Source organism: Symsagittifera roscoffensis, chromosome 6 (assembly GCF_963678635.1).
Source record: "Symsagittifera roscoffensis chromosome 6, txSymRosc1.1, whole genome shotgun sequence".
NCBI classification, from domain to species: Eukaryota; Metazoa; Xenacoelomorpha; order Acoela; family Convolutidae; genus Symsagittifera; species Symsagittifera roscoffensis.
Genome location: NC_087067.1, coordinates 17,812,519 through 17,839,562, shown reverse-complemented (window position 1 = coordinate 17,839,562; position 27,044 = coordinate 17,812,519). Strand labels below are relative to the sequence as shown.

Below are 27,044 nucleotides of genomic sequence, written 5' to 3'. Positions count from 1 at the left end.
TTATTTTTCACAAAATCTAGCTAATAGCAATCTCCGAAACAGTAATACTAGAGGCGAGAAAAAACGTAGCGGAGCGAAGCGGACCAGGCAGCCTCTAGTTGCCAATGCCGAGCACGTAATCGATCCATAAGAAAGAGAAACCAAAACCTATATACTTCGAACACAATATCTTTTACAGGGCTGTCTCAGTTTCATGCACGTGTTGTCTTGGATAAAATATCCTTTTGTTTTTCTGTCATCTCTGAAAACTGATTGTGGTTGTTTTTAAGTCCCATTAAGAAGATGTCACTCTTTTTACTAGTGGCTTTTAAATTTTGTGCCATTTTGCTCTATCGGACTTGTAAAAATCCATGGAACTTTTTGGCGGGCTTACGATAACTGCGGCACTTCTTTGTAAAAAAAACACGTACCAAGTACTAAAAAACACGGCCCTTTGACCCGAAATTGATGTTTTCAACGGTCATTTATTGATGGTATTCGTTTCCTAAATTCCAGAATAATCTAGAAAATCTAATGAAATTTATCTTTTATCTTACGAGGTTATACTTGGGAGGTAGCAAATGTCAGAATAATCTTTGAAACTGGAAAGAAATCTTCAGATTAGGACTTTTAAACTGTAATTGGGTCTTAGTTCAAAGATTAGTTAGAGAAAATTTGTAAGCCCTCTTCTTTGACAGAAAGAAACAAACAAAAATTGGAACAACAACAAAAAAAGTCTCCCTAATTTGCAGATTTAATTAAAGAGATTTGTGTCAAAGTGATGTTGCAAAGCAAATTTCAACAAGTATTGGTTAAAATTTTCGTGACAAGCCTATTGATCTTAAAAAACTAAGCAAGACTGCTTGTATCAGGGCAAAGCCCCGAATATTCCGAATGCCCTTTATTTTGTCTCGAATAATTTGGTAAATTGAAAATTGGGAAAACTGTGAATTTTAGGCTGATAACTTCAAAAACAATTGTGACTTGTGTTTGGAAATCATAAAATCGATTAGCTGCCTCAATTCAATTTGTAACGATTTTGTAGTGAGGGATTATAAAACAAGCAGTTTCTACATAAACATGGCGAGTTACTATAGTGGTGTGCACACTCGGCTGGCCGAATGTATATGAATAGATCGGTCACCCGAGAGAGCAGAGTTTTGTAAAGTGGTCAGAATAACAAAGCTGCTCTGAGCATATATATTCCTCACTTTCTTCGACATTTGGAGCAATTACTATAATTCAATAATACATTGTATAAGGACAAAACCGCAATTATGTTAAGCCGATAAAAGTTTTAGGCTCGTTTATTTACAGTTTCTCCCTTGATTTTAATCTTAAATACAAAGTGATCCATTTTGCATTTGTTTTTTTTGTTTGGATCAATTATTATGCATAAAATCAATTTGAACTAATTTTTGAGCAAGGTTAACTAGCTGTATTTACTACGACTTAATAATAGTAGAAAACTTCAAGCGCTTTGATCATCCCATTTAAGTTCTAGTAGTGACAAATACAAATCATAACAACTTACCAAAAAAGGTTTTATCATTCTGTCTTTTTCTTTGAAAGTCTAAGCAGTACCCTAAAAGTCTATAGAATTCTCTTTTCTGATTCAGTTTTGTAGTTTTCTAAGATCACTTTAAGTACCAAATCAATTTGCTATATGCCTATCTGCTCACAGTTTTTTCTGCAAATTCTAAAATAAATTTTTTTTCTTGGCAAAACTGTCTTCTGTTTCTTTTTATGTTTTGACTGGAGCCAACTTAAGTCTCGGATTTGAGTTTTTTCTGTTTTTTTTTGTTTTTGTGTTTCACTGTTTGTTTCAAAATCGATTTTGCGGTGGGTTGTATGAATCAACCAACTCGAACTTGTTTTGCTTTTTACGGTTTGACCGGCTCGAGTTAAAGTTTGTTGTTGTTGTTATTATTAGCTTGTTGTTTGAGGCGCGTCCGTCATCCTCTCGCCGAGTTCGAGAGACGTTTCGACCTCCATCGGCCGAAACCATAAGTATTATGGGTGAAGTTTGTGCTGTTTTGGGGACAGTTAAAAAAGTAATGCGCACATGTGTGGGGAGAAAGGCAGAAAGGACAGTTTGGAGGGACATTTGGGTCTATCCTATACATATAAGAATTTAAGTAGGGGCTGTATCCTGATCTTTTTTCTTATTTAGGTGAGGTTGCGCCTAGTCGAGCGTGGGAGGGTCTATTCAGTTTTTGAAACTTCTGGGGGTCTTAAGGGGGGAAACTTTGACGCTGGGGCTTCGTCTCTGGCTTTCTGTACTTGGTTTGTGTGTATTTTCATTACGAGCGTTTTAAAATTGCTGTTTATGAACGCTTTAATAATCACCTTAAAGCGTTCATAAACAGCAATTTTAAAATACTTGTAACGAACATAATCAAAAACCGAGTGCAGAAAGTCATAGACGAAGCCAAAAAAAATCAGTAAAAGAGTCACACTCGTTTGCTTCTAGTAAAATTTTTTCAAGTTCCTCTTTATAAGAATTTAAGATGATCACTCGTTGCTGACGGTTGGGGGCGAGTATGGTAGAAATGGATGGGACCTTTTTGCAAGTAGGTCCTCTGGACTAATTGTGAGGCAAAAAGTTTGTGGTGATTTTTGACGTTAACTAGTTTGCACTCTGAATAAAGGTGGCCAATGGGGCTCATCATAGTACCCGCAGTCACTCTCCGCGGAGCTGCACTTTGCTTCATATGCGTTCAAGTTATGGATGTATCACTCGCGGCGTAAGACCAAGCTGGACAGGCGTAGTCCAGGATTGATCGAGTTTATGTTTCGACTTTAAGCGCGTCTATAGAGATTGCTCGACCGGCGATTCTGAATCAAACTCTTTTTCGGCATGCGATCGACCCACTTCAGCCAAAAGATGAGCCGCTATTATTTACCCGGTTGTTTCTGATTCGCAGGACCATTTGAATTTATTCGTGTCAAAGAGAACTCACAAATCAAAAATCAAACAAAAAATAAATCAAATTTTTCGTGGAAAACAAATCAGTCCTTTAAAAAAAGACTCCGTATCTGCATAAATAGAAAAATTGGAGAAAATCAAATTCAGTTTTTGAATATACTTGACAAAACTCAATAATCTAATATTAGTTTCATTTTAACTTCAAGGACGTATATACAAACAAATAAATTCTATTTTAAGAAGTTAACGAGTATTTTGTTTGCTTAAAAACGGTTGTGAACACGAAACAATGATCTCAAGGGATCAAAACACATGCGAATGAGATAATAATAGGCAAAAAGAAATCAATTAAAGGTCTGTTCATGTCCTCTGTTGTAGAATAAGCTGATTAGAAAATTTGAACTAAAAAAGCTAAAAAGCTAATCAACCATTGCCAGATGGTTTAACAGGAAACATTGAAGTTGAACTTTTATATAGTCCAACAATACTGGCGACTCGCCTCGTTCATCTAAAGAGAGCTGGTTTTATGTGATATCAATTCAGGGGAGGATCCATTATTTTCTCGAGGACGGAGGGGTGATTTTCAAGATTTTTTTTAGATACTCGACCATATTGATTTTATGAGCTCTCTCAAATCACTAATAGCCCAGCTTTTGGAGAAAAAACTTCAAAAAGGGCGCTTTTGGGAACTTCGTGGAAATTGTTGATCATAACATTGCGTTTTTTCACCCCTGGTTGAGTCCCTGAGGAATGGAGCGTCCGCGTCCTCGTCTAAATTCGCCTCTGTATCGATTAACGATGTTTTGCTATGCAAATTAGGATACTCGCAAGAAGGCCGATGAGCAAAAAAAAACCTAAACATCTTAGCACCCGCCTTTACCCACTTTAAATTATAAATATTAATTTTAATCTGATTGCATACTTATTAAGCACCTTGAGGTACTCGTTTAGATGTCTGGTATCATTGCAAACCTCTCGTTCAGAAGCAGCGTTGTCTATATTAAAGATTCATATTGGGGATCATAAATACTATCTAATTATTAATTAAAAAACAAACATACATACAAAAACAGGTATACGATTCATTTAATTCAAATGTTTCCTTGACATGGTGCTCCAGATGTATCTTTCCTCAAACTGATACAAAATCCCTGATAAATGTTGTGTTGTTTGATAAAAGCATTAGGCATTTATTCTTAACATACAATTTTTTTGTTGTTGACTAACTTATATATACCGGGGCGGATCTAGGATTTTTTCGAGGGGGGGGGGGGGGGCCGATTTTCAATAATTTTCGAAAATTTCGACGACCTTTTTTTTTTTTTTTAGGTCGACCAAATTGATTTTCCGAGCTCTTCTAAAGCACTAAAAAGTCCCTGTTTTGGCCAAACTTTCTGCGCCGCAGGCATATTTTTGAAAAAACAGGTCAAAAAGCCGTTTTTAGGCACTTTTTGAAAAATCTTGACAAAAAAATCGCGTTTTTTTTGGCGCGCGCTCCCCCTCAAAGTTAGTATATATTGGCGCCTAAGGCGCCTTTAGAAAATTTTTAGGGTCGGTCGGCAAAAAATGGATTTCTTAAAAAGTACCAAAGGGGGGACCCTTTGGGTCAGCAGGGGGTCGAATCCCTGAGAGGAGGGCGTCCGATACCCCCCCTTCCCCCCCTAAATCCGCCCCTGTATCTTTATATATATATATATATATATATATATATATATATATATATATATATATACCCTGTTTTGACAAAATTTTACATTCTTCATATTAATTAATTTTTAATTGTATCAATAAAAATCTAAGTTGCCATAGTTCAATATATTTCAAAATAACTTGACTGTTAGCATTTTTTAATACCAGTATTAGATTGAAGAAAAAATTCAGAGACATAGCTCGTACAAAAAACAAAACCAAAAAAACAAAAAAAAATGTGTACCATACAATTTCCTGAAGTGAAAAACTTCTTAACATACAATTCCATTTAGCTCATTATGTAGAGAAAATTGTATGAAATCTCTATGATAAGCTTGTTTCCATATATGGAAAATGTATGAGAAGCATTTTATCATGCATTTGCTGAGAAATGTATGATAAATATTTTCGGTGTATGCAATTGTATGGTAAGCATTTTTGGTGTATGGAGGTCGACCGGGGAATTCTACAGCCATTTTTTATTCTGAAAAAAGTTTAAAATAATCAAACTTAGGTGAAAAGTAATTTTATTAGGTTGTTTTGGATACCAATCGCTCAAAACTATGGAAAATTTTGTTTGTAAATAATCGATGAGTTGAAACTACGCAGTGTTGAAAATTTTATAATAGTTACAATATTTGTAACAAGATTGCTCCTGTTTGGGAGAAACCCTAATTTTCACTAAACGTCTATGAGCTAATTTTTGACGAACTAATTCAAACAAATGTTGTGATAGTTTCTGCTTCTGTGATAGTTTCTGATTCAAATTTTGTGATAGTTTCTGATTCAAATTTAAATGTTTCATGCACGCGCTATTTTAAGTACTGACTTATATAAATAGCATTAAATAAAGCAATAATTAGATCAAATTGTGTCTTTTAGTTATTTTGGGATTTTGAGACGACATTTGCCTCTTAATTGCTCATCGCACGAAAAAAATTGCGCGTTAATTGTCATTAATTGGCCAAATGGTAGTTTTTAAACCTCCAAATATTTTGAAAACATGATCACTTTTGAAAAATGTCTGAAAAAAATGTCGAGCACAAACGTTTCGCCATATTTTTTGATAGCTTTATTAGTTTTAAAGAAAAAAAATCAAAAAAGTATTTTTTTCCCGCTTTTTTCTGTTTTTTGGTAACCACAGAGATTAACTAAATCATTACAAAAACACTCTGATCTGAAGTGAGTTTTGAGAGGTGAAAGTATCAACCAATTACTTTTTACACTATTCTCTTTTGAAGATTTGAAACAACCTGCCGCAGTATCAGCCTGATTGACTAGGCTTACAAAGGTCGTAGCTTTCGACTTTCAAGTCTCATATTACTCATAAAAACAGTCACAATTGATATTTTTTTCTAAATTTAGTCGCTTTAACATCATTTGAAAAACATGACAGTGCAGTGAAACAAAATAAATTATTTAAAAGAAACCAGATGTCATTACAAACGGCGTAGGCTGAGATAAGGAAGGCATAGAGAATCTTTGATTACATTTCTCTCTAGAATCGACCTTTCTTTTTTATAAATTAAAACAAAATTGTTGGTCTACCTAGTAAGTCGATACGTAATTTTGAACCTGAGAGCGATATCAGTGTAGAGATGGCTACTTCATTTAGATTAAACGCCCTAGTAGGATAAACCTTTGATACCCTTTGGTTCAACTGATTAAAAAGAAGGGTTTGATTCAAGCTTTTCTGAAACAAAAGATGCGGTCATGAGAACCCCAATGTGATAAATTCATTCATCGGGGTTCACCATTTCTATTTAAAAAAACAGCGCTTACAGTCATTTGAAAGGTAGACAAGACAAATTGATTTTTTCATTGATTCGAATGTAAAAAAAAGCATTCATTGTGTTGTCCTAATTTTATGAATTCAGAGCTTCGGGTTAAAATAAATTTGTAAGCCTGCAACAAAACGAGTCCTGACACACATTTGCCCTAATTTGATAAGGTGGTATAGCCAAGGGCTGAGCTGGGATTTTTGCAAAAGTAGGAGCTATCGTATTGTCTAAAAGAAAAGCAGAAAAAAATTCGTTATTTTTGAAACATTTTATTTGGTTTCTTAAGCCACAAAAAGGCCCCAAGTTGACATCAACAACATGCCAAGACGGTTCCGGGCACTTTGGTCAATTTTTGCCACACGTAGTTCTTTGCGGTTCTTTGAGAAAAAAACAAAGTTTGAAAAGTTTTCTTGCATTTTTCAGGCATCTGCTTCAACTTGTGCAACCAGAATGTGGGTGTTTTGATTCTATAGTAACCTTTAGAAATCGTTCAGTTCGGTCGATTTCGACTGAATTTAGCCACATGGTAAGAAAGAGGTGGTTAATTATGAGAGATGTTAATGCCCTCAAAAAGGTGCGTTTGCAACTCGGTCTTAGAAAGAAGCCAAACAAACTTAAAAAAAATTATTTTTAAACATTACGAAGTCCAAAACCAAACTGTGTATTAATTCGGACTTTGAAGAACTAAACTCTCGCCAAATAGTTGTGCTAAAGAAAAGAAAAAATCCTGCTTCAGAATTCAGAATAGTCCCAATTTTATTTCCCAATATTTTTTTAAAACTCTTACCAAAAAAAAGTGTTCAATTTTAAGCACTGCAAGCAGCCTTTTGTTTCACATTGTGTTAAAATTTTTATCAGAATGAGGAATTTAAACTCAAGTTTTTCAGAAAGAAAACGAACGCCGTCGAAAGTCGAAATTCTTCCGCCGAAAGTCAAAACAGTACTCTGAAAATCTAATTAACTTGATCCTTCATCTTACTTCAAACCTAGCACATGACAGAGTATTCTTTGAAATAAGGAGGAAAGGTTCGAATGTGATCTTTTCAACGGTAATTGGGTCTTAGTTCAAAGAATAAAGGAATGCAATTTGGATGTAATTGCTAATCAGCGCGGGAGAAGAAACAAAATATCGGAAAAATAACAGCAAAAAATCCCTCTTTTGCAGCATTAATTAAAGAGAATTGTGTCAAAGAGATCTTGTAAAAGTGAAATCAAACAAAAAATAAATAATTTTTTTGAGGAACCATTTGATCATCTAAAAGTCATGTTTAAATACAGATTTTTCAATATTGCGCGTTAATTATTACCAGTTGGCCAAATTAGTTATTTTAAATCCCCATAACTTAACAAAAATTAATTCAATTCTTTAAACTCAAGATAATTCTTTAAACTTTTGTAATGCATAGAATATGAATCCTAAAAATGGATGAATGTAAAAGCAAACCAAGCATAAGTATACCGTCAGTTTCTTCGAAAGTCGGAACTAAACACAAACGTACGTACAAAACCTTTATGAGTTTTATTCTGACATATGAAGATCAAAATTTTCTCGATGTTATAAAAATTCTCTAAAAATAAATACAATCTAAAACGATTACCGAGTAAGCAAAGCAAATCCTAGCAGAGTAAAGAAAAAGTTGGATCAATGATGAACGTTATGTCAAAACAGTAAAAAAAAAGTTATAGGCTTGAATGACCCAAAAACCCATTCCGCGTTTTGGTTGAAATTGGTAAAAATAGATTGTATATGAGGCTTCTGTTTTTTTTGGCAAGTAGATACGTAGGTTTTTAGCTATAAAATTGACACTCATTCTTTCCAGACAGTTGCGTAAGGCGTTCTTCCTCGAAAGCTTCAGTGGGCCATTAGTTATTCAAAAAAAGTAGTCTAAAATGTTTCTAGGGTTCTAATTTTTATAGTGCATCGATTCTTTTTTTGTTCCAACTTTAGAAGAAAACGGAATATTTATGCTTGGCGTGGTTTTTTGCTCAGTCAATTTTTGGCGATCAAAAAAATATTTTTAACACCAAATTTTATGCCCCAAATGAAAATATCAAATCCTTGAATCAAAAGGTCAAGTATTTAAGCTCCGATGACTTTTTGCTAAGTTCTGGGAGTTTAAAAATAGTTAATTTGACCATGCTCTGGAATAATTTGTTCGCACTTTGAAATTTTTTTTCATTAAGCTGAAAGCGTAACGCGAACTATCCCACAACAAAATCGTTTGAAAATGAATTAAGGCAAGCTAGTTCTTCGTACTAATTTGTGCGACTTATATTTTCACACTTGATCATCAATATTGTCCAGAATTTGTAGTTTTTCAGTATTTTTTCTACAAAAAACTATTGGAGAACGAGTAAAGGGCAGACGGGTCATTATAAAACTTGTTTAAACAAGTCTAACAAGACTGCTCGTATATCAGGGCGAAACTCTAAATGTTCCGACTGCCCCTTAAGCATTATCGAATAGTTTTTGGGAAAAGAAAATAATGAAAAGCTATACCTTTTGGATAAAATCAAAGTGTAAAATTTGAGTCTTACGAAATTACTACGACCAATTAGCTAGCCTCAATTCAATTTGGAACGATTTTGTTGAGCGCGATAATTCGCCACGCATAAATAATTTGCTTCACGCTTTCATCATTATGAATAAAATTTTGAAAATGCGCATAAGTTAGTCAAAAGCATGGCCAAATTTGCAACTTTCAAACTCCCTTGCAAACAATTTTCAATTTCAGGGAGTCAATATCATCAATGGGGTATAAAAATTTTTGACCAAAAAGTATAATTTCGATCACCGAAAAGTGACTGAATAATAAAAAAACCGCCCCAAACATAAATATTCCGTTTTCTTCGAAAGTCAAATGAAATGGACAAACTAACAAATATAACAAGTTTATTTTAAGAAATAAATCTACCACTCATGTAGATCCGCCCGTATCTTTTTCAGCACGGTACTAAGTATGAACGAACAGAGGTTAACTTAGAAGTTGGATAGGCGTGATAAAGTTCATGGTAAATTAAAGAAATCGATTTCGATTTATATCTGCGTGTCATCTGTCTAATCCGATGGTTTAGTTCACTTCTTTTTCATTAACTGAGAACAATCTCGAACTAAATTAGAGGCTCTGAAAAATAAAGCAAAATCCACTTTTTCAGAAAGTTTTTCGTATCTATTTAACTATGCCTACTCTTTGCAGTCATAGATATACAGATGTTTGACTAATACGTTTTCAATATTTCTTTTGTTTTCTTTAGAAATTTTTAGTTGGCTAAAAAGTAGACCCGGGTATTTCTTGGAGTGTTAGAGGGGAAAATGCGACAAATAGTTGTATTTTAACAAACAATTAATCTCAAAAAACACCGGTATACATAATTGAAACAATTTTTATCAGTATTTTTCCATGCTCGGAAAATTCAGCTGGTCTAATTCTTATACAATTCCAAACTCATTCAAACTGCATGACAATATCATAAAGAAGTATTTGTTCATTCATATCATTTTTTAGGTCTCTTTAACTTTTTCACTCCCCCCTTCACACACACACACACATCTTGCAAAGGGGGAGGGGGAATCGTTACTATAGATACAAAATGCTCATAAATGCTTAACCGTTGAATTAGTTCTTTATAGGGGTGCCAATTTGTTACTAAGTACCATAGCCGAGGGAGGATAGTTAAACTTAACTTTTTAAAAATAGAACATATGATTAGCCAGTTCTATGATCAAAAGACGCCAGTCACTGATCGAAGCCATTTTTAAATAGATTATTAAACCCATCGCTCAAATTAAAGTTTCTGTTTTTTTTGTTCTGAAGACTACCTGGATATGATATTGCCCTGATGCACGTGAACATCTGGACTACTCTGGCAGTGTGTGTTCAGAGGCTGGCTGCCATCAAGTGGCCCTTCGAGTACTCCCAGATGTTTTCCAGGCAGAGATGCATTCTCATAGTAAGTACAAATCAATATAGCACGGACGAGGGGACGCCCTCCCCCTTCTCAGTTCTGGCTTATCAAATTTTTGCGAAAGGTCTGAAAACTAAGGTTTTTTTTAGAATTTTAGAGCAGCTCAAAAAATCAAATCAGCTTAAAAAAAAGTTTTGAAAAATTTTTTTTTTCGAAAAAATTGTAACTCATGCTTTTCAGGTAAAATTCATCTCGTCATCTTGGTCGACCTAAAAAAAAAAAAAAGGTCGACAAGTATGAAGAAAAGGTAGTTTTATTCTTACTTGTTTTCTCAAATAAAGTATTTTTGAGGCTTAGAACATCGAATATACAACGTCAACTTATTTTTTTGAGAAACTTTTGAGAAGTTTTTTTTGCTTGCTTCAAACTTATAGATTTGATTTAAAAATTGAAGTACACAATTTTTTTTGGCTCAGAAATATTGAAACAAACATATTTGTGAAAAGATATTGTTACAACACAGCAATTCACACAAAATTGGGTTTTTATATTATATTTAGCGCAATTTCAAATGTGATTATCATTTTTCAACTCAAGTTCTAATGTACAGGTTAAGTTTTAGTTTTTTTGACTGATTCCTAACCTTGAAGTTATTCAATTTGGTATATATAAATATATCGAAATTTTTTTTAAATGAATAAAAGTTTAGTCTCAACAACCGCAAAGTTTTTCTCAAGGTCACATTTTTGCAATTTTAAAATAATTTTAACTGATGATCAAGCTTTTTTTAAGAATTCAAACTCGGCGAGCGATGAAGTTTGGCCGAAGTTGGGGCTTTACGACTCGTGTCCAAACTTTGATAATAATCATAATAAATTGTTTTTAGGCTCATAATCAGACAAGTACAACATTTTGGTGCAATGTATAACCCAATGTGAAGCTTGAGGGAAAGTATTTAGACCAAATGGTCAGTTTTTAAACGTCGAGAATTTTTTCAAAATTTTCTCAATGCTGACAATGTGAAAACTATTTTGACCAACAAGTTGCGCTTGTCTGTCTTTCCTTCATATTCAGTTCATTTTATTTGCATTTGTGCCCTTGCAGAATAATCTTAGCGTTAGAAAGATTTATGGTTCAAAAATCACATTAGAAGGAGGCTTATAAATATTCACTCACGCTGGAAAAATATCCCGCAACCCTCGAAAGCTTAACTTGACTTTGAGTTAAAATCCTACCTTACCCCCTTTAAAAGTAGTTAAGAATGGAGGGGGGGATGGGATACCGTGAGGCGTGATAAATTGATTATTTCCGTCGTCAATTGAATCAATTGAACTTTACGATGCTCAAAAATTAATGCACTTTTTCATTAGTTTTTAGCTATTTGTGGCGCTAGAGTTTTAAAAGACTGGAATGAATTTTGCGCCAGTCACATCAATCAGACTTTGAAAGGTATTTTTAAAAGTCTGATCAGATGAAAAATGGTAAAAACAGGTAAATTATGCCCTTTTGGTTATGTTTCATTCTCACATTTGCATTTTCTTGAGGTGCGCTTCCTGTTATAAAAAGCAAAAGTTAGAGCTATTAAGACGGAGTGGCGAGAGAATGGTACACAAAACCAAAAACGGTCGTGTTAAAAATTTAAAAAAAAAAGAATATCTGTAAAAAAAAATAGTTTCGGAATCTTGGCCAAAGTTTTTTGTTCTTTTTATGGAATTTATTAATTAAAATTTCAAAAGATAATCCGAGTGTAATTAAAATACAAATTCTTTAAAAAAATTTTGTAAGTAAATGCATTTATCTAGCAAGAATATTATAAGAATTTGAATTTGGATGTAAAGTTTTTATAAGCATGTGAATATAGGTGTAAGATTTTTATAAAAAAATGAATTGGTATTCAAGAATTTGAACAGTAATTTTATCCGGATATACGTACCTCCAAATGATGCGCAAATGATGTACAAGCCATGGAGAAGCTTAAAATAATGCTCTAGGGGTAGCTATCAGAAAGCGTAAGTAGCTTTCAAGAACTCTCGCCTGTCTTCGAGCTACCTTACCTTGCGAGCTGTAACAAAGGAGACCATGAATGCACACTAGCCTCTGAAAGCATACTTAACAGTACAAACATCCATAAACATAAAAACATCAGAACATTTTTTAAAATCCTAGGAGTGCACCGAAGCGAGGCCCAATATATAATAAGATTAGGAATATACAAATTAAATAATAGTATCAATGAATGATTTCCTAGCTTCTCACGACAGCACAGAAACTTCCGACGACACACGATTAACTTTAACCAGAGTAATTAAGATAAAGGTCGGATTTTTGCTCGCAAAGCTGTAAAACAGTTTGCAACAGCAATACTAACCATTAACTAATACTCGTTGCAAGCTTACCTCAATGATCGTTGATGCAAACATTCTGGCAAGAAAATTTTCCAGAAAGTACTTAATGTTCCTTCATATGGCCTGCAAGATTTATAAAAATTTTTGAATTATTGTTGCTAAAATTTCACTCTACTTGCAAGAAGTAGAAAAATTGCTGGTTTCTACAGAATAATTATTGTTCAGACCATTTGAAAAATTCGAGGTGTGTTTTAGTTTTTTCAACGCAAAATCAGCCACGAGGAATAATCTTTGGACAGGATCAAATGCTGTGCATTTAGTCGTGATTCGAACGACATTAAACATTTTTCAAAATGTTTTCTCAATTTTGAGAAAACCTGGTTTAAAATTTGTGATTTTTGTTTATTTAAATTGCGAGCGAAAGAAGCGAGCGAGAAGGCTTACAACAGCTTATTTATGCCTAACTAAAGCTATGAAAACTTAGTTTTACGCAAATAAAATTGATTTTTGTAGTTTTTAGTGCCTTTTAATCTTCAAAAAAAATTTCGGCAAAAAAATTGAAAAAAAAAACGTTTTTTAAGTTTTTTGAACATTTTTTCGATTTTTGTTGTTTTTCTAGTCAATTTTCTACAATTTTTTTGTCCCGTTTGCCTCTATTACTATGACTGTCAAGTATGTCAAATTTTTAGTTTTACGTCAGATTCTTTAATCGCACCACGCAGAAAAAATACACAAACTCGAAAAAAACTTTTTGTAGTTTTTGAAAGACTTCGATGGTCGGAACATTCTGTGCTACTTGCGCAGTAACCGGTTAACCTGGTTTTCTCCGTTATCTTGGATAATCGTAGAGGTAATTATAGTTTTACCAATTCTCCAGCATTATATTATCATAGGCTTTTACCGGGAATGGGTGTTTTCACCATGGCGCAATTAACACTGGGAAAACTTTTAGAACTAGTTTGATAAAAGTTAGCTTGAATAAAAATTGTTTGATTGGAGAATCGGACTTTTTCACCTCTTATTTATCTTAAAATAAACAAACCTAGTTGAAAAAATATAAAAATAAGCTCAAGCATTTGCTTGAAAAGCATATATTATTGTTCATCTCTAAGGATTCTTCGTAGTTATTGGAATGCAAATCTTGCAAGATTCTTGCAAGTATTGCATTCTCAAGAAAAACCAATGGAAAACTCTTAGGTTGTAAATTCGTGAAAAATTTTGTTACATCAGTTGGGTCTTCTTACTAATTTCGCTAGTTTCTTAATTTGGTAACTTTGTAATATTGAACGAATAAAAGTAGAGAACAACTCACTGATCGTTTTGCTTGGTTTGGTTAACAAAAACGCGATCACTTTATTATTTAGCCTGTTTCAAACAAGGACGAATTTTGTAAAGGTTGTCGTTTTTCCCTGGAGTTTTTTCCTGTGTTTTTTCCGGTCTGGGTGGAAATCTGCAGCTTGTTTGAACTAAATTCGAATAGTTTACCAAGAGTTCTATACTTTTGGCCAATTCGGCTCATTTTCCGGTCCACCTAATATTGTGAACAAAAACATTTTGAGACGGTGCTGAAATTTGATTGGCTTATTTGAGCCAATCAGGTTGAAGCAGAATAGTTTCAGTTCAGAAACATTGTTTTATGGGCGGAATAAATAAAAAAGACTCCACCATAAAAAAAAATTCTTACTTCCTTGATAGTTACAGAGGAATTTAGATCTTGCAAGAATTTGCATTCCAAATACAGAGTAAAATTCTGCAAGACTCTTTCAGGTCTATCGCAACGGTTTTATTCTTTCACATGAATCTTGCAAGATTTGCACTTCAAAACCGTGGGTAGAAAACGCATTAGTTAAAACGCCTTTTAGAGTCAATTTTAAGCGCTCACGATAAACAAATAATCAAACCGTAAATTTTTGACGCCCATTCGGCTTTTATTGAAACTTATCAACTTGGTATCAACTTAGCATGAGCTTTTGTTTTGCACCTGAAGTTTGACGAGAAAACATTTGAAAAACTAAAGTCTGTATTTCTGAAGGATTAGCTGTCAAACTTAAGTATCCATAGAATTTCGGTTTTTAAACAATGATTACTGATTAATGCCGCCTGCCAAGTTGTAAATTGTAAGTAATACTGCTTTCACAAAAATGATATCTATCGCATTAAAAAAGTGAACTAAATCTAGCAATATGGATAGAAATCCTAAATCCAATGATGAATAGGGATAAAGTTGTACTTTTTTTAGCGCAAAGTGATGCATTCTTAGGCTGAGTTTGCAATTAATGTCAAACATAGAATACATTTTTTTTACGTTTAGTTCGCGGTAGATACATTTTGATTGCGCCAGATTTTGAATAATTAAATTTTGTGCCAGAGTTATTTATTGTGGCGGAAAAAGTGAATGGAAATAAGTGACATCCGTGTAAGCTTGTTCCTACATTGTATATTATTGTGCCATGCTACCATTGTAATGTTACATTAGTGGTGTATATGGCTCATTTACTTTCATCCTAAAGAAAGCAGAAAATATACGCAAGCTGTAAATCAGAATAAGTTTATGTGAAATATTTTCAAGTTCAACTTTTCATCATGAGCAAACAAAAAATTCATGCGTCACATTACTCAAACAGCCAACAATTTTTAAAAATCATTTGTTTTGGGTTAAAGTTAGCGTTTCCTGGTTTTTGAGTTTTTGGTTTCAATTATCCGGACGCTTTTAGTTGTCAGCACTTAAATTTATCATTACCAAAATCCATAAATAGGATGTTATAGACTATTTTCAGGAAATTAATTTGGGTAATTTAAAACCCCCAAAAAGACTATTAAAAAGAGTAAATTCCGAGACAAAAATTCTAGGTGCCAATCAACCCTTCTAGTAATTAACACCGCTTTCACCCGTGTAAACTAATGACACAAAATTTTGAGACATGCCTCCCCAGGGATAACAAAAAATGCTAGTCATACAATTCTTATTTATGGAAAAAAAAAACAATCCATGATATTCCATTGAAAAAAAAATTGTATGAAAACAGCATTTTTTTCATAAAAGTAATTGTGTGACAAGAGTTTTTTCCATAGATGTTAGTTTCGCTTGATATATTTGTGTTTTGCACTGAAACCCAAAAACCAAAGGTTTCTCCAGATGGAACAACCAATAGGTTAAGCGGCAACAAAATCGCTAGATAAACTACGTATTGAGATATGCCAACTTAGCTGATCTGTAGAATTTGACAGAATATTTCAAGAAAAAAATAGCAATTTTTGTAAATAACGTCGAGGCCTCTATTCTCAAATCTCCAACGATGGAAGATGTGTCCTAATTTTTAGTCATACATAGGCTTTCATGTTATAATCTCAAATCAAAAATAAAAATTCAGACATCATAAAAAACCTTTTTTGTAATTTTTTATTCTTCTGTGTAAAAATATTGAGTCTGGACTACGTTACAGGCTAAAATTTGAAAATTTTGCATGCGAAAAATTTTTGGAAAATGTTTGTATGTTAATGAGAGCAAAAACTTTTTCCTCATTTTTTGAATACTTGTCCCCTCTTTGTACTATTTTCCAAAATCCATTTTTGGTGATGGATCCTAAAAAAATTCTTAAGGCGCCTTTGGCGCCAATATTTATTAATTTTGAGGGGGAGCGCGCGCAGAAAAAACGCGTTTTTTTGGTCAAAATTTTCCAAAAAATGCCTACAAACGCCTTCTTTGGCCTGTTTTTTTAAATTTTTGCCTGTGGCGCAGAAAGTTTGGCCAAAATATGGACAAAACAGTGCTGTGGGAGTGCTCGAAAAATCAATATGGTCGACCTACAGAAAACGTCGATAAAATTTTCCGACAATATTCGGAAATCCACCCCCCCCCCCTCGAGAAAATCCTAGATCCGCCCCTAATACAATCTAATTTATGGAAACTGTATGATAAACATTTTTTTTTCATGGACTCCATCAATGAAATTGTGCCACCAAAACCACTAAAAACAAATTATCTAAGCTATCGGCAACTTTTACAGCATACGGATGAGCACCACATGACTGATGAATTTGAAAGGTTAAAAGTTGAAAGGCTGAAACTTGGATCAAAAACGTGAGCCAAAAATAAATTTTGTCTTATCGTGGAAAACATTTACGAAAACCAAATCCAAATTGTAACGCTTTTTAAAGAATTTGATCAGAGTTTTAGGCAAATTTATCAAAACTTCCCTATTTGACGAATGCGATGTAGGAAAAATTCTGCATGTTTTGATAGTGCTTTCCCCAAATTTGGGAACTTTTTCAGCAGTTTCTTGCATCTGTACGATAAATCATGGAACAACTTATAATCTAACATATCATTCAAAAGGTTTTGTTGTCCTGAGCTTAAATAGCTTTAAAAAAATTTCACCTGTGATTATTTTTCGTAAAGTTATGGAGGTTTGAAGATTGCCATTTTGGTCAATTTAGGACAATTAACGCGCGATATTTAATCCGTCTAAGAAATTGTTCCAAATTGGTCAAAGGAAGCTTATTTGCCATAATTGATTTGTTACTAGGATTTTTTACTAGGACCTGATATGGCGTGTGGGGGATGATTTTTAAAGAAAATTTCAAATTTCAGAAAAAAAAATCATTTCAGTTTATTACATTTTATTTTTTTATGTTATTACTGCTCCAAAAACCTTAAAAGGCAGTCGGAACATTCAGGGGGCTTCGCCCTGACACGAGCAGTCTTGTTCAATTTTCGTAAATTTACGCGGTTTGAAAATGAAGCCAAATTTAGTTAATTTGGTATAAATATTGCCTGTAAAACTTCCAGCATTTTACAACGTGTATCAAATGGAGAAAATTAATCCAGCTCAAGCTAATTGATGCAAACTGTTTGTGGAAGCGAATTGATTTCTCCGAAACTCCACATTGCCATTTCCAGGAAAATAGCAAAACTCACCAACCTGATTTGTCAAAACGGTGCGAAAATCTCAAAACTTTGCGTCTTCTTATCAGTTCCTCCGATGCTCATCTCGCAAAAAAGAAATGCGATTCACTGAAATTTCGTGAAAAGCATTCATCTCTGTAGTTTTTGGGTTGACGCCTTTTTGAGTATGAAACCTGGATTGCTCACATTGTTCAAAAGTTGTGTTACTAATATTTTACAAACCTTATTTTGATTGTTACGTTGTTGAAATTATTATTTTTTCTATAACTATGTAATTATTATTGCTTCCATTGCTTTTGTGATTCTTCTAGTTTTTATTATTATCACGATTGGATTAGGTTGTGATTGTTTTTCATGCAAATTCAGATGAAACTGTGAAACATTTTGGTAAATTAGGCCATGAGGGGGGTCTTTTGAAAAGTGTCTCACTAGCTATTTTGTCAGTGTTTGGGAAAAAGCCATTTGGCGTCGCCTTCTGTCATAACCAATTTTTCTTTGTCAGTAAATTCAAGTAGAGACTATAAAAATTTAAACACTAAGTATTAAAGATGTTAAAATATTTTAAAAACAAAATTAAATTAAGTTGATTTTCAATTTTTTCAAATTTTATGTTTTTGTTAGTTGCCAAAGATTTCTTGCATATAACTGTCTTCGGATGCTTCTCAAGATTTGCACAGCAACCAACTTTTCCAGGTCAGATTAGTTTTTATATTGGATCACAAGTGATTGTTTCAGATGGGGGGAATTTGGGCTTCATCTGCAGTGGTGGGTGTTCCGATGGGGGTGTTCTACGAATACAAGAAAGTCGAGGTGCCCGTAGAAGAAGATCCACTTGCACCCAGTTTTGCCTGTTTTATCAGAGGGTAAATTACACATCTTTTTTTTTGAAAAGTCGAAAGTTGAATAAAATGTTCAAGTTTTCTACAATTTTAGCTGCTGGCTCGGGTTTCCATGATGATGCAGTCAATAATGAAATGTCATTCTAAGGTTGCTCGCAACAACAGTATTTTATTTTGTCAGGTGGTCATACCGAGGCGGATACATAATTTTTTTTTAGCAATGCCGCAGATTTTCAACCAGTTTTCTATCTTTGGTGCCATTCCGCCCCCTTTCTTCCGGCGCATTTCCTTGTTTAAGCAATATGTTCCGGCTGCCTTTGAAGGTCTATGCAGCAGTAATAACATAGAAAAAATTAAGTGTTGTAAAATAAAATGGAAAACTTTTTTTTCTAAAATTTGAGATGTTTTGTAAAATTCATCCCCCAACGCGCTATATAAAGTACAAAAGGATAGATTTTGCTCCTTTTAGCAAATCAATATGACAAATAAGCTTCTTTCAACCAATTTGGAAAAATTTCTAAGACTTACTTTCAAATTTAAGCTCAAGACAATACATTTTGAATGATAATGGCTAAAATTCTGTCAAAAATGACTAGTTAAAAAGTCGAAATTTGTCTGAAGAAAAAAAACCCACCCGAGCACAAATATTCCGTTATTTTCGTTACGAAAGTCGAAACAACATGAAAGAGCGCATTTGAATTTAAATTTTAAAATTTCAATTGCTTCAATATTCAAAACATTTTGAGGTATAATCCTCAGTTTTTTCGTTTGTTTATGCAGATTCAACGAAAGACTAGCTTTGTTGCTTGAAAAAATTATCATCAAATTTTTCTTTCTTAAATGTTGTTATTGAAGTCTGAAAGGTAAATAAAAACACGGGGCTCTTTTTCATTTTACCCCCCACCTCATTCAAACATGAATTTTATGGTCTAACGAGTGATTTTACAAGGTTAATTATGTAGACCAAATATGCTTGTTATGGCCTAATTAGTCTGCATGTCAATTTTCACGACAATCGGACAAAATGAACAGCAACTTCAAATATAAAAAATTTCAGGTGGGGGGGGGGGGGGGGAGGAAAAAGAGCCAAACACGTTTTTTAGGTGCCTGTCAAAAACACAAATGAATGTTCTCAATTTCAATTATCATTCTCGATTCCATAAGCTACGAGATTTTTAGAGGTATAATTAGACCATGAAATTTTAAAATTGCCTTAAAAACACTCGTATCATCCATATAGTAATTTTATTTCGTTTTTTTGTCCACTACAAGGATTTCCTCTTCAGGAATTACTTAAGCTGGCGCTTCCAGTCAAATCTGTAAAACTTCATGCTCTATTTAAACTCTTTGTTTTTTTTTCAAATTTATTGCTAAGGAAAGCAATAACGATGACTTCGTGAATCAAAAATATAATCATTTTTCTTACTTACAATTGAAAGCGTGTGTTTTTGATCCGACTTTCGAAAGAAGTAAAGAATATTATTGCCCGGGGTGGTTTCTTTTATTCAGACCAAGTCTTTAAAAATTCAATTGAGGCAGACTAATTGATCTTATTAATTCCATACTCAGCCTGATTCTTAATATGCAGCCTGAAATTCATAGTTTGTCATTGTTTCATTAATCAAAGTTTATTCGAGACCAGTTTATGGACAGTTGGAACATTCAGGGCTTTGCCCTGATACGAACAGTCTTGTTTTATTATAGTTCAGACTTGAATTTAATCTGTTCAGGGAAATTTTGACAGATAGCTAGTTTTGAGCAACATAATCTTTCGCTACTTCTGCAAAAATAGGAAGTAAGGAATTAGGTTATAACTCTTTTGAAAGGAAACTAAATTTAAAATAGAAATTCAAATGTTAGGAGAGGAAGTGGAAAATTCCGCTTTTACAATAGTTTGCTATGAATCAAAAACAAATTTATAAAATAAATCAAGGTAGTTTTGAGGTCTATACTTTTGTAGTACTACCTCACTGCATGTTCAGTCAATTTGTTCTCTGAGTCCAAAATGCTCATCTTAGAAAAAATATCGCTGTTTTCTTCCGGTGTCTTACTTCAGAATTGGTAAATCATTTTCCGAAAAAGTTACGAGGCCAAACTGTTTTTGGATACGCTTACGGTTTTGGGCGTGAAGGAAGTTGATATCCAGAGACAAGTTTTTTAACGTGTGCCAAATTGTTAACGGAACATACTTAAAAAAACTTTTGCGAAATCCACAAGCAAAATTAATAACGTAAAAATTATCGGCACATTTGTGTCGCCCGAATCTGCAATGAGCGAACTTTCTGCAAATTTCGCGATTGTAAGTTAAATAAACTCAACACTGCTCGTATCAGGGCAAAGCCCTGAATATTCCGACTGCCTTTTAAGGTCTATGGAGCAGTAATTGCATGAAAAAATTAAATGTAAAAATGGGAAACTTTTTTTTTCAAAATTTGACATTTTTTGTTAGAATCATCCCCCCACGCGATATATAAACTAAGAAGTGATAAACTTCGCTCCTTGTAACAAATCAATTATGGCAAATAAGCTTCCTTCGACCAGTTTGGAACGATTTCTAAGACGGATCAAATTTCCGCTTACGCGTTAATAGCGCGAAATATATCGCGCGTTAATTGTCCTAGATTGGCCAAATGGCCCTCTTCAAACCCCCATAACTTAACGAAAATTGATAACATTTAATTTCAGGACAACAATACTTTTTACATGATATACGAAAGTCGGAACAATAACATCATCGTGGCCATCAAGTAGAAATTGTATTGCTATGGTTTGATTTTTTTTTGATATCGTAAGTGTGCCTTATGGTAAGTAAGTGGTCAATTAAGAATTTGATCAAAGGTTATGATTATGATTGCGTATTTCTGATTGTATCTTTTAGGGGCGACCTTCAATTTCTGCTGACAAACATCACTGTGTACATAATCGATTTTCTGGTGCCAGCTGTTCTCGTCACTAAATACTACTGGGACTTCACAGTTGAGGTCAGACGCAGGTCGGGCGGGGGAGGAGGAGGCAATAATCAAACAGGGGGCAGTGGGCGAGGGACAGGGACAGGGGGACGTGTGAGCTACAGCGCCAGCATTCAGATACCTAACGGCATACCCCCCGCCGATTCTCAACCGCAAACAGTTCCAGGAAATCAATCGGCGGCTCACCCGCTGGCAAATAACCCAAATGGTGAGGAATCCATTTAAGCCTAATTTAAAAAGAAGTTTGACCCATAAATTGAAGGAAAAATTCATTTTGCTTTACAAAAGGACCTAAAAATAAATCAACGCCAATACGTAGTGCATCAAATTGGATTAAATCTAAATTACTCTGCTGTCTTAACAACTAAATTCAATTACTTTTGCAAGCTATAGCAGTCTGTCTATTTGTTGCAGCTTATAAACTTCATGCCTTTTCTGCAAATTTTCATTGAAAACTCAAATATGTTTCTAATCCAGACAAAAGATACTGAAAATTATTACAACACCTCATATTTAGAATTTGAAATTTAGTTATTTAGTTGGTCAACAAAAACCAATTAAAATTGCATTTTATATAGTTTGTAGAATTAAGTTAGGCTCTCAGGGTTACAATAAATTGTTGAAACACTTTTTTGGCAATTTTAAAGGCAAATATTGACTTATTTAGTTCATTTTATTGTGTGAAAACTTTCTTTCTTCACTTTTCTAGTTCAGGAAAAACAGATTTGACCGAACTAGCAATAAGTAATTTATTCCCATTAGAAGTTTCCCCTTTCTCCGACCAGTTCATTAAGATCTGAAGTACGGAAATATCAGAAGGAGGTGTTATTTTTTAAAAAAGTGAAATATCCTTTACATCAACAGATTGATGGAAATTCATCCGTGTCTAAACATAGATTATTAACAAGACTGCTCGTATCAGGGCAAAGCCCTGAATGTTCTCGACTACCTGTTAAGGTTTATGGAGCAGTAATAACATGAAAAATCTAAATGTAATAAAAAAAATTAATTTTTTTTTCTTAAAAAAATTTGAGATTTTTTTGTAAAAAAATTTGAGATTTTTTTGTAAAAAACATCACCCCCACACGCCACATTAAGCACAAAGTGATGGATTTTGCTCCAATTAACAAATCAAATATGGCATATAAGCTTACTTGAACCAATTTGGAACGATTTCTAAGACGAATTAAACCTCGCTTACGCGTTAATAGAGCGAAACATATCGCCCGTTAATTGTCCCAAATCGGCCAAAATGGCCAAAATGGCAAAGTTCAAACCCCCATAACTTTAGAAAAAATAATCACAGGGGAAATATTTATTTGAATTCAAGCTTAGGACAGCAAAAGCTTCCGTTGTATTCCGCTACTATTCTGTTACTTTCGTTTCAAAAGTCGGAACAATACCGCCGTAAATAAGCACTCAAAAAATTCCGTTACTTTCGTTGCGAAAGTCGGAACAATACCGCCGTAAATAAGCACTCAAAAACTTCTGTTACTTTCGTTACGAACGTCGGAACAATACCGCCGTAAATAAGCACTCAAAAAACAATTTTTGAATGAGGACATTTTTCAAAAATTGAACTCAGTGCAAAAAAAACGCTTTTTTGTAAATATATATTTTTTGGCTCCTATAAATTTTAATTCACCATGTTATCCACCATCAGCTCAGGGATTCAACCCCCTGCCGACCGAAAGGGTCCCCATAAACTATTTTGAGATATTCATTTTTGGCTGACTGAACCTAAAACTTTTCTAAAGGTTCCTATGGCGCCAAAATATAGTACTTTTGAGGGGGGGGGGGGGGGGGGGCTGTTTGTTTTTAAAAAAATTGCCTGCGGTGCAGCAAATTTGGTTAAAATGAGTTCCTTATAGTGATTTGGAAAATGATTTTGGTCAAAAAAAAGTTCGACAAAATCCTAGATGCGCCCCTAATGCTAACCAAGAAAAAATTTGAGCAAACCTAAACAGTGGCTTGGTGTTTGGTGTGCGGATTTTCCAAAAAATCAAAACATTTGTCAATTTCTCTTGTTTTTAGGTCGACCAAATTGATTTTCGGAGTTCAAATTAATAGAAAGACCTCATTTTGACCAAACTTTGTTGCACTAAACTTTTAGATCTTTGAAAAAGCGGCCAAAAAAGCGTTTTTAGTTAATTTTTTTTTTAAAATTTGGACCAAAAAATGCATTTTTTTCAGCGCGCTCTCCCCCTTCAAAATTATTTTATTTTGGCGCTAAAGGCGTCTTAAAAAATTTTAGGGCCAGTCAGCCAAAAATTAATATCTCAAAATAGTGCATAACGGATGAAACTTACTTCAATGATGAGCAAATTTTTCTCAAATTGGGATAGGATAAATTTAGACAAAAAATGATGAAGACAGAACTTGTTTAGAATTTTAGCATTGTTTTTTGAAATTCAGGCCCAAACCTTTACTCCATAACCAGTCATTGTTGGCTTTTTTTAGTTAATCAAAATGTACACCAGAAGAACCAGATTAATTGCGGACATTACTATACCAAAGACCAAAGTAAGCCTCTTGAGTAACCCATCAAAATTTTAGGATGCTGAAATCTCCAAAAAGTTTGAGCAAAAGTTTTAAAATTAATTTCAATTAAACAACTGTTGTTTTATGTCGTGAAAATAACGGATTTTGGCTAATTTTATTCATACAAAACTTCAAAGATTGCATCATTTTAAAAACTGAATGGGCTACAGGAGAGGAGCATTTTGCTATAATTTGCCAGTAATTGATCCGCTAATTTTGCCATAACTTTTAAAAAACCAAAAATGATGAAGCCATGTGAAGCAAATATTTTTTCAAGTCAATAATAAAGTGCAAAAATACTTTAAATTTTAGGTTAAATTTTAAAAACGTTGGAAATTGTTTTGATGCTTCATTTAGCGCGATACAAAAACATAGGGTCTTTTCAATGAAGTTTTTTTAACAGCAAGAATACAATTGGGTGTTTTTAATATTAGAAGGAGCGCTAAATCGAGGAGCGCTAAAATTGATTTGGGTCACTGAAAAAGCTTGAAAACTTTTACTGTCCATTCACTTATAATTACCTAGCTCAGGTGAATAGCGTGTAGGTGGACAAAAATATTTATTAAAAAATATAAACTAAACTTTTTTTTTCATATTCAATAACATTGTTTTTCATATATATTTTTTTATAAAATGATTTCATTGTTTCAAGTTTAACGTCAAGTTCGAACATCTGATGTAGCACTCATATAAGCAATTTTTTTAAATTCGTTATCAGACGCTAAATGTTTCTTCCTGTGTTTTCCAGAGCATGTGCGTTGGTAAACGGAAAAACGACAGAAAATTTTACGTTTTGTTTTTTTTTGGACGTTTTATCAATCTTTTTGAATCATTTATTTCCACCATGACGTTAAAAAGCAGTCTCAACATTCAGGGTTTTGCCTTGATACAATCACTTTCGATAAAAAAGCATGTAACATTTGGAATTTGCCATGCTCGAAATTTTTACATTTGATGTTTAATGTTTTCTTGACTCAAACCATTTTAAGTCACTTTTTCAATAAATGAGTTTAATTCACTAGTGAAATCAATAAAGTTCGTTTCAATTTTGATTTTCATTTGTGCAGTAAATAAGAAAAAAAATTATTGCCAAAATTTTCGAAATAAACGAAATTTTGGCTGAAAATTTTGTTGACTTGGTTGATGTTTTGATTGACATTGACATTGAGTTGCCCTGGCATTCAAAAAACTGAAAGCTGCGCTCAATATTATAAAACCGTCGATTAATTTCGACTTATCAAAGAGTTGGAAAATAAGCTTTTTAATAGAAATTGATGATTTTATGCAGATGTTATCTTATCGATCATGCTAAATTTCGCAGAATTGGTTAAATTTGCTTTTATCACAACACTTTGCTGTTAGAATATGCTAGAGACAAAATGAGTCTGTTTTGCTTCAGATATAAATCCGTGCTTGGCAAGTTCCACGACCGACCGTATCGAAATTCAGCAATCAAGATCTCCCAATCGGCTGCCGACGCCGTCAAATGTAGCAAGCACAAGTTCAGCTCAGTATATGAACTTCAACAACAACCAAGTCAGTGACAACAATAACACAAACAACAGCAGCAACAATAATCCGGGCAATATTTTGGCGCACGTGTTTCTGCAGCTATATGCCAGTGTTGTTAGTATCAGCTGTTGGGTATGCTTCACCCCATTTTACAATATGAAGTTTATCCAGAGTGTAGATGCAATGACTGGCTTGCACGTGTACCACTGGATCAAACCGACCGGAGTTGGAACCTACATCGACCGGACTGCAATAGCTCTGACTCATTTGAACTCCCTAATCAACCCAATGCTATTTGTCGGGTTAAAATTATACATGAAACACAGCCAGGAGCAACGTGCACTAGGTAACGCAAATGCAGTCATGATGAACCAAAGGAAAATCAGCGCCGCCGCTCGGTCGAAAAAGCTTTCAAACACTCGATCTAACACAGAGAGAGGATACAAAGGCGAAGCTGCAGTGCTGGAAGAGCGTGATGCAATCAGCCCTTTGCGAAGTATGGACGAAATAAGCACAAGTTTCTACAACAATAGTGAACAAACTGAGGCGTGAAAAATGGATATATTCACCGAATAGTCAAAACCGGGTCCGAAATACTAGTTTTCTATTTATGTTTTTTTTCCGTTGTGCTACATACGTTGTTCGTTTTAGAAGTGCATGTCAAAAATTACTATACGCAAAGTCTGAATGTTTTTCTCCTAATATGATTCATGAAACAATTATTTCGCAAAGATTGAAAAGGTAAATATGCTCCAAAAATCAATCAACTACTGTGCTTAATTTATAGTTTTAAGTTGAAAGTCAAAAAACACCTCAGATCTACACCTTTTTCCAGAGGCAAAGCTTGGAAAAGCTTGAAGGACTTCTGAATTCTGATAGAACATTTTATAGTTCTTGTTAATGGATTACGCCTATTTTTGGAAGTAAAACAAATAACACGAATATAACACAAAAGCGTGACAAGAAAAATTAAATCATTTATAAAAAAAGCCCTTGTAGCCAAAAAACAAGCTGCAGCGAAGAGAAAATTTTTTAAACGAGTTCTTAGTTGTAATATGAACATGGCTTAAAATAAACTCAATTAATTAGTTTTGGAACTAATTTTTAATACTTCAGAATTTCTGAGAAAACGGTAATCGTTTAGAAGTTTGGTCCCGTCAAAAAAATGTTATAGACAAAACAGACAAAATTAGATAGACAAGGCAATATAGATGACAACTCTCGATTTTTAACTGAATACCTATTGAAAATATGTACAAAACAGTTGTTAAAGGCCTCTTCTGAGTTTTTCCAAATTGATACCAAGTTTTTCCAAATTGTTACCAAATTTTTCCAAATCCGTTGCTATGCTCATCAAGCATTGTGGATTGAACACACTGTATGGATCAAACGTTTTTCTTACAGTTTTTCCGCATTTTTTCAACATTGCTTTTGTGTCTTCTTGTCACCGGTTTACAAAATTGAAGGAAAGAGTTAACTCGATTATTGAAATTTGGTTGTAAGTTTGCCATTCGTTCAACTTACTGTTTATTCCAGGAAAAATGAATTTTTGTGGAATTCGCTTATATTTTGCGGAATCAACTTACATTTGCGGAATCCGGAACAACTAGCTATGTTTGCCACTCGTTGTGGATTCCGCGACAAAACT

General features: G+C 33.8%; 1 protein-coding gene across 1 annotated transcript in view; it reads left to right on the top strand.

Annotated features, from left to right (window-relative positions):
* LOC134848622 (uncharacterized) overlaps window positions 1-26,159 on the top strand; it is a 38,244-nt gene extending 12,085 nt beyond the window's left edge. The window contains exons 3-6 of the mRNA XM_063866141.1: window positions 10,194-10,329; window positions 18,271-18,398; window positions 21,253-21,551; window positions 25,284-26,159. Coding sequence (XP_063722211.1) covers window positions 10,194-10,329; window positions 18,271-18,398; window positions 21,253-21,551; window positions 25,284-25,948 — 1,228 coding nt within the window. The 3' untranslated portion in view covers window positions 25,949-26,159. The remainder of the gene's footprint in view (window positions 1-10,193; window positions 10,330-18,270; window positions 18,399-21,252; window positions 21,552-25,283) is intronic.
* Window positions 26,160-27,044: the final 885 nt, after the last annotated feature.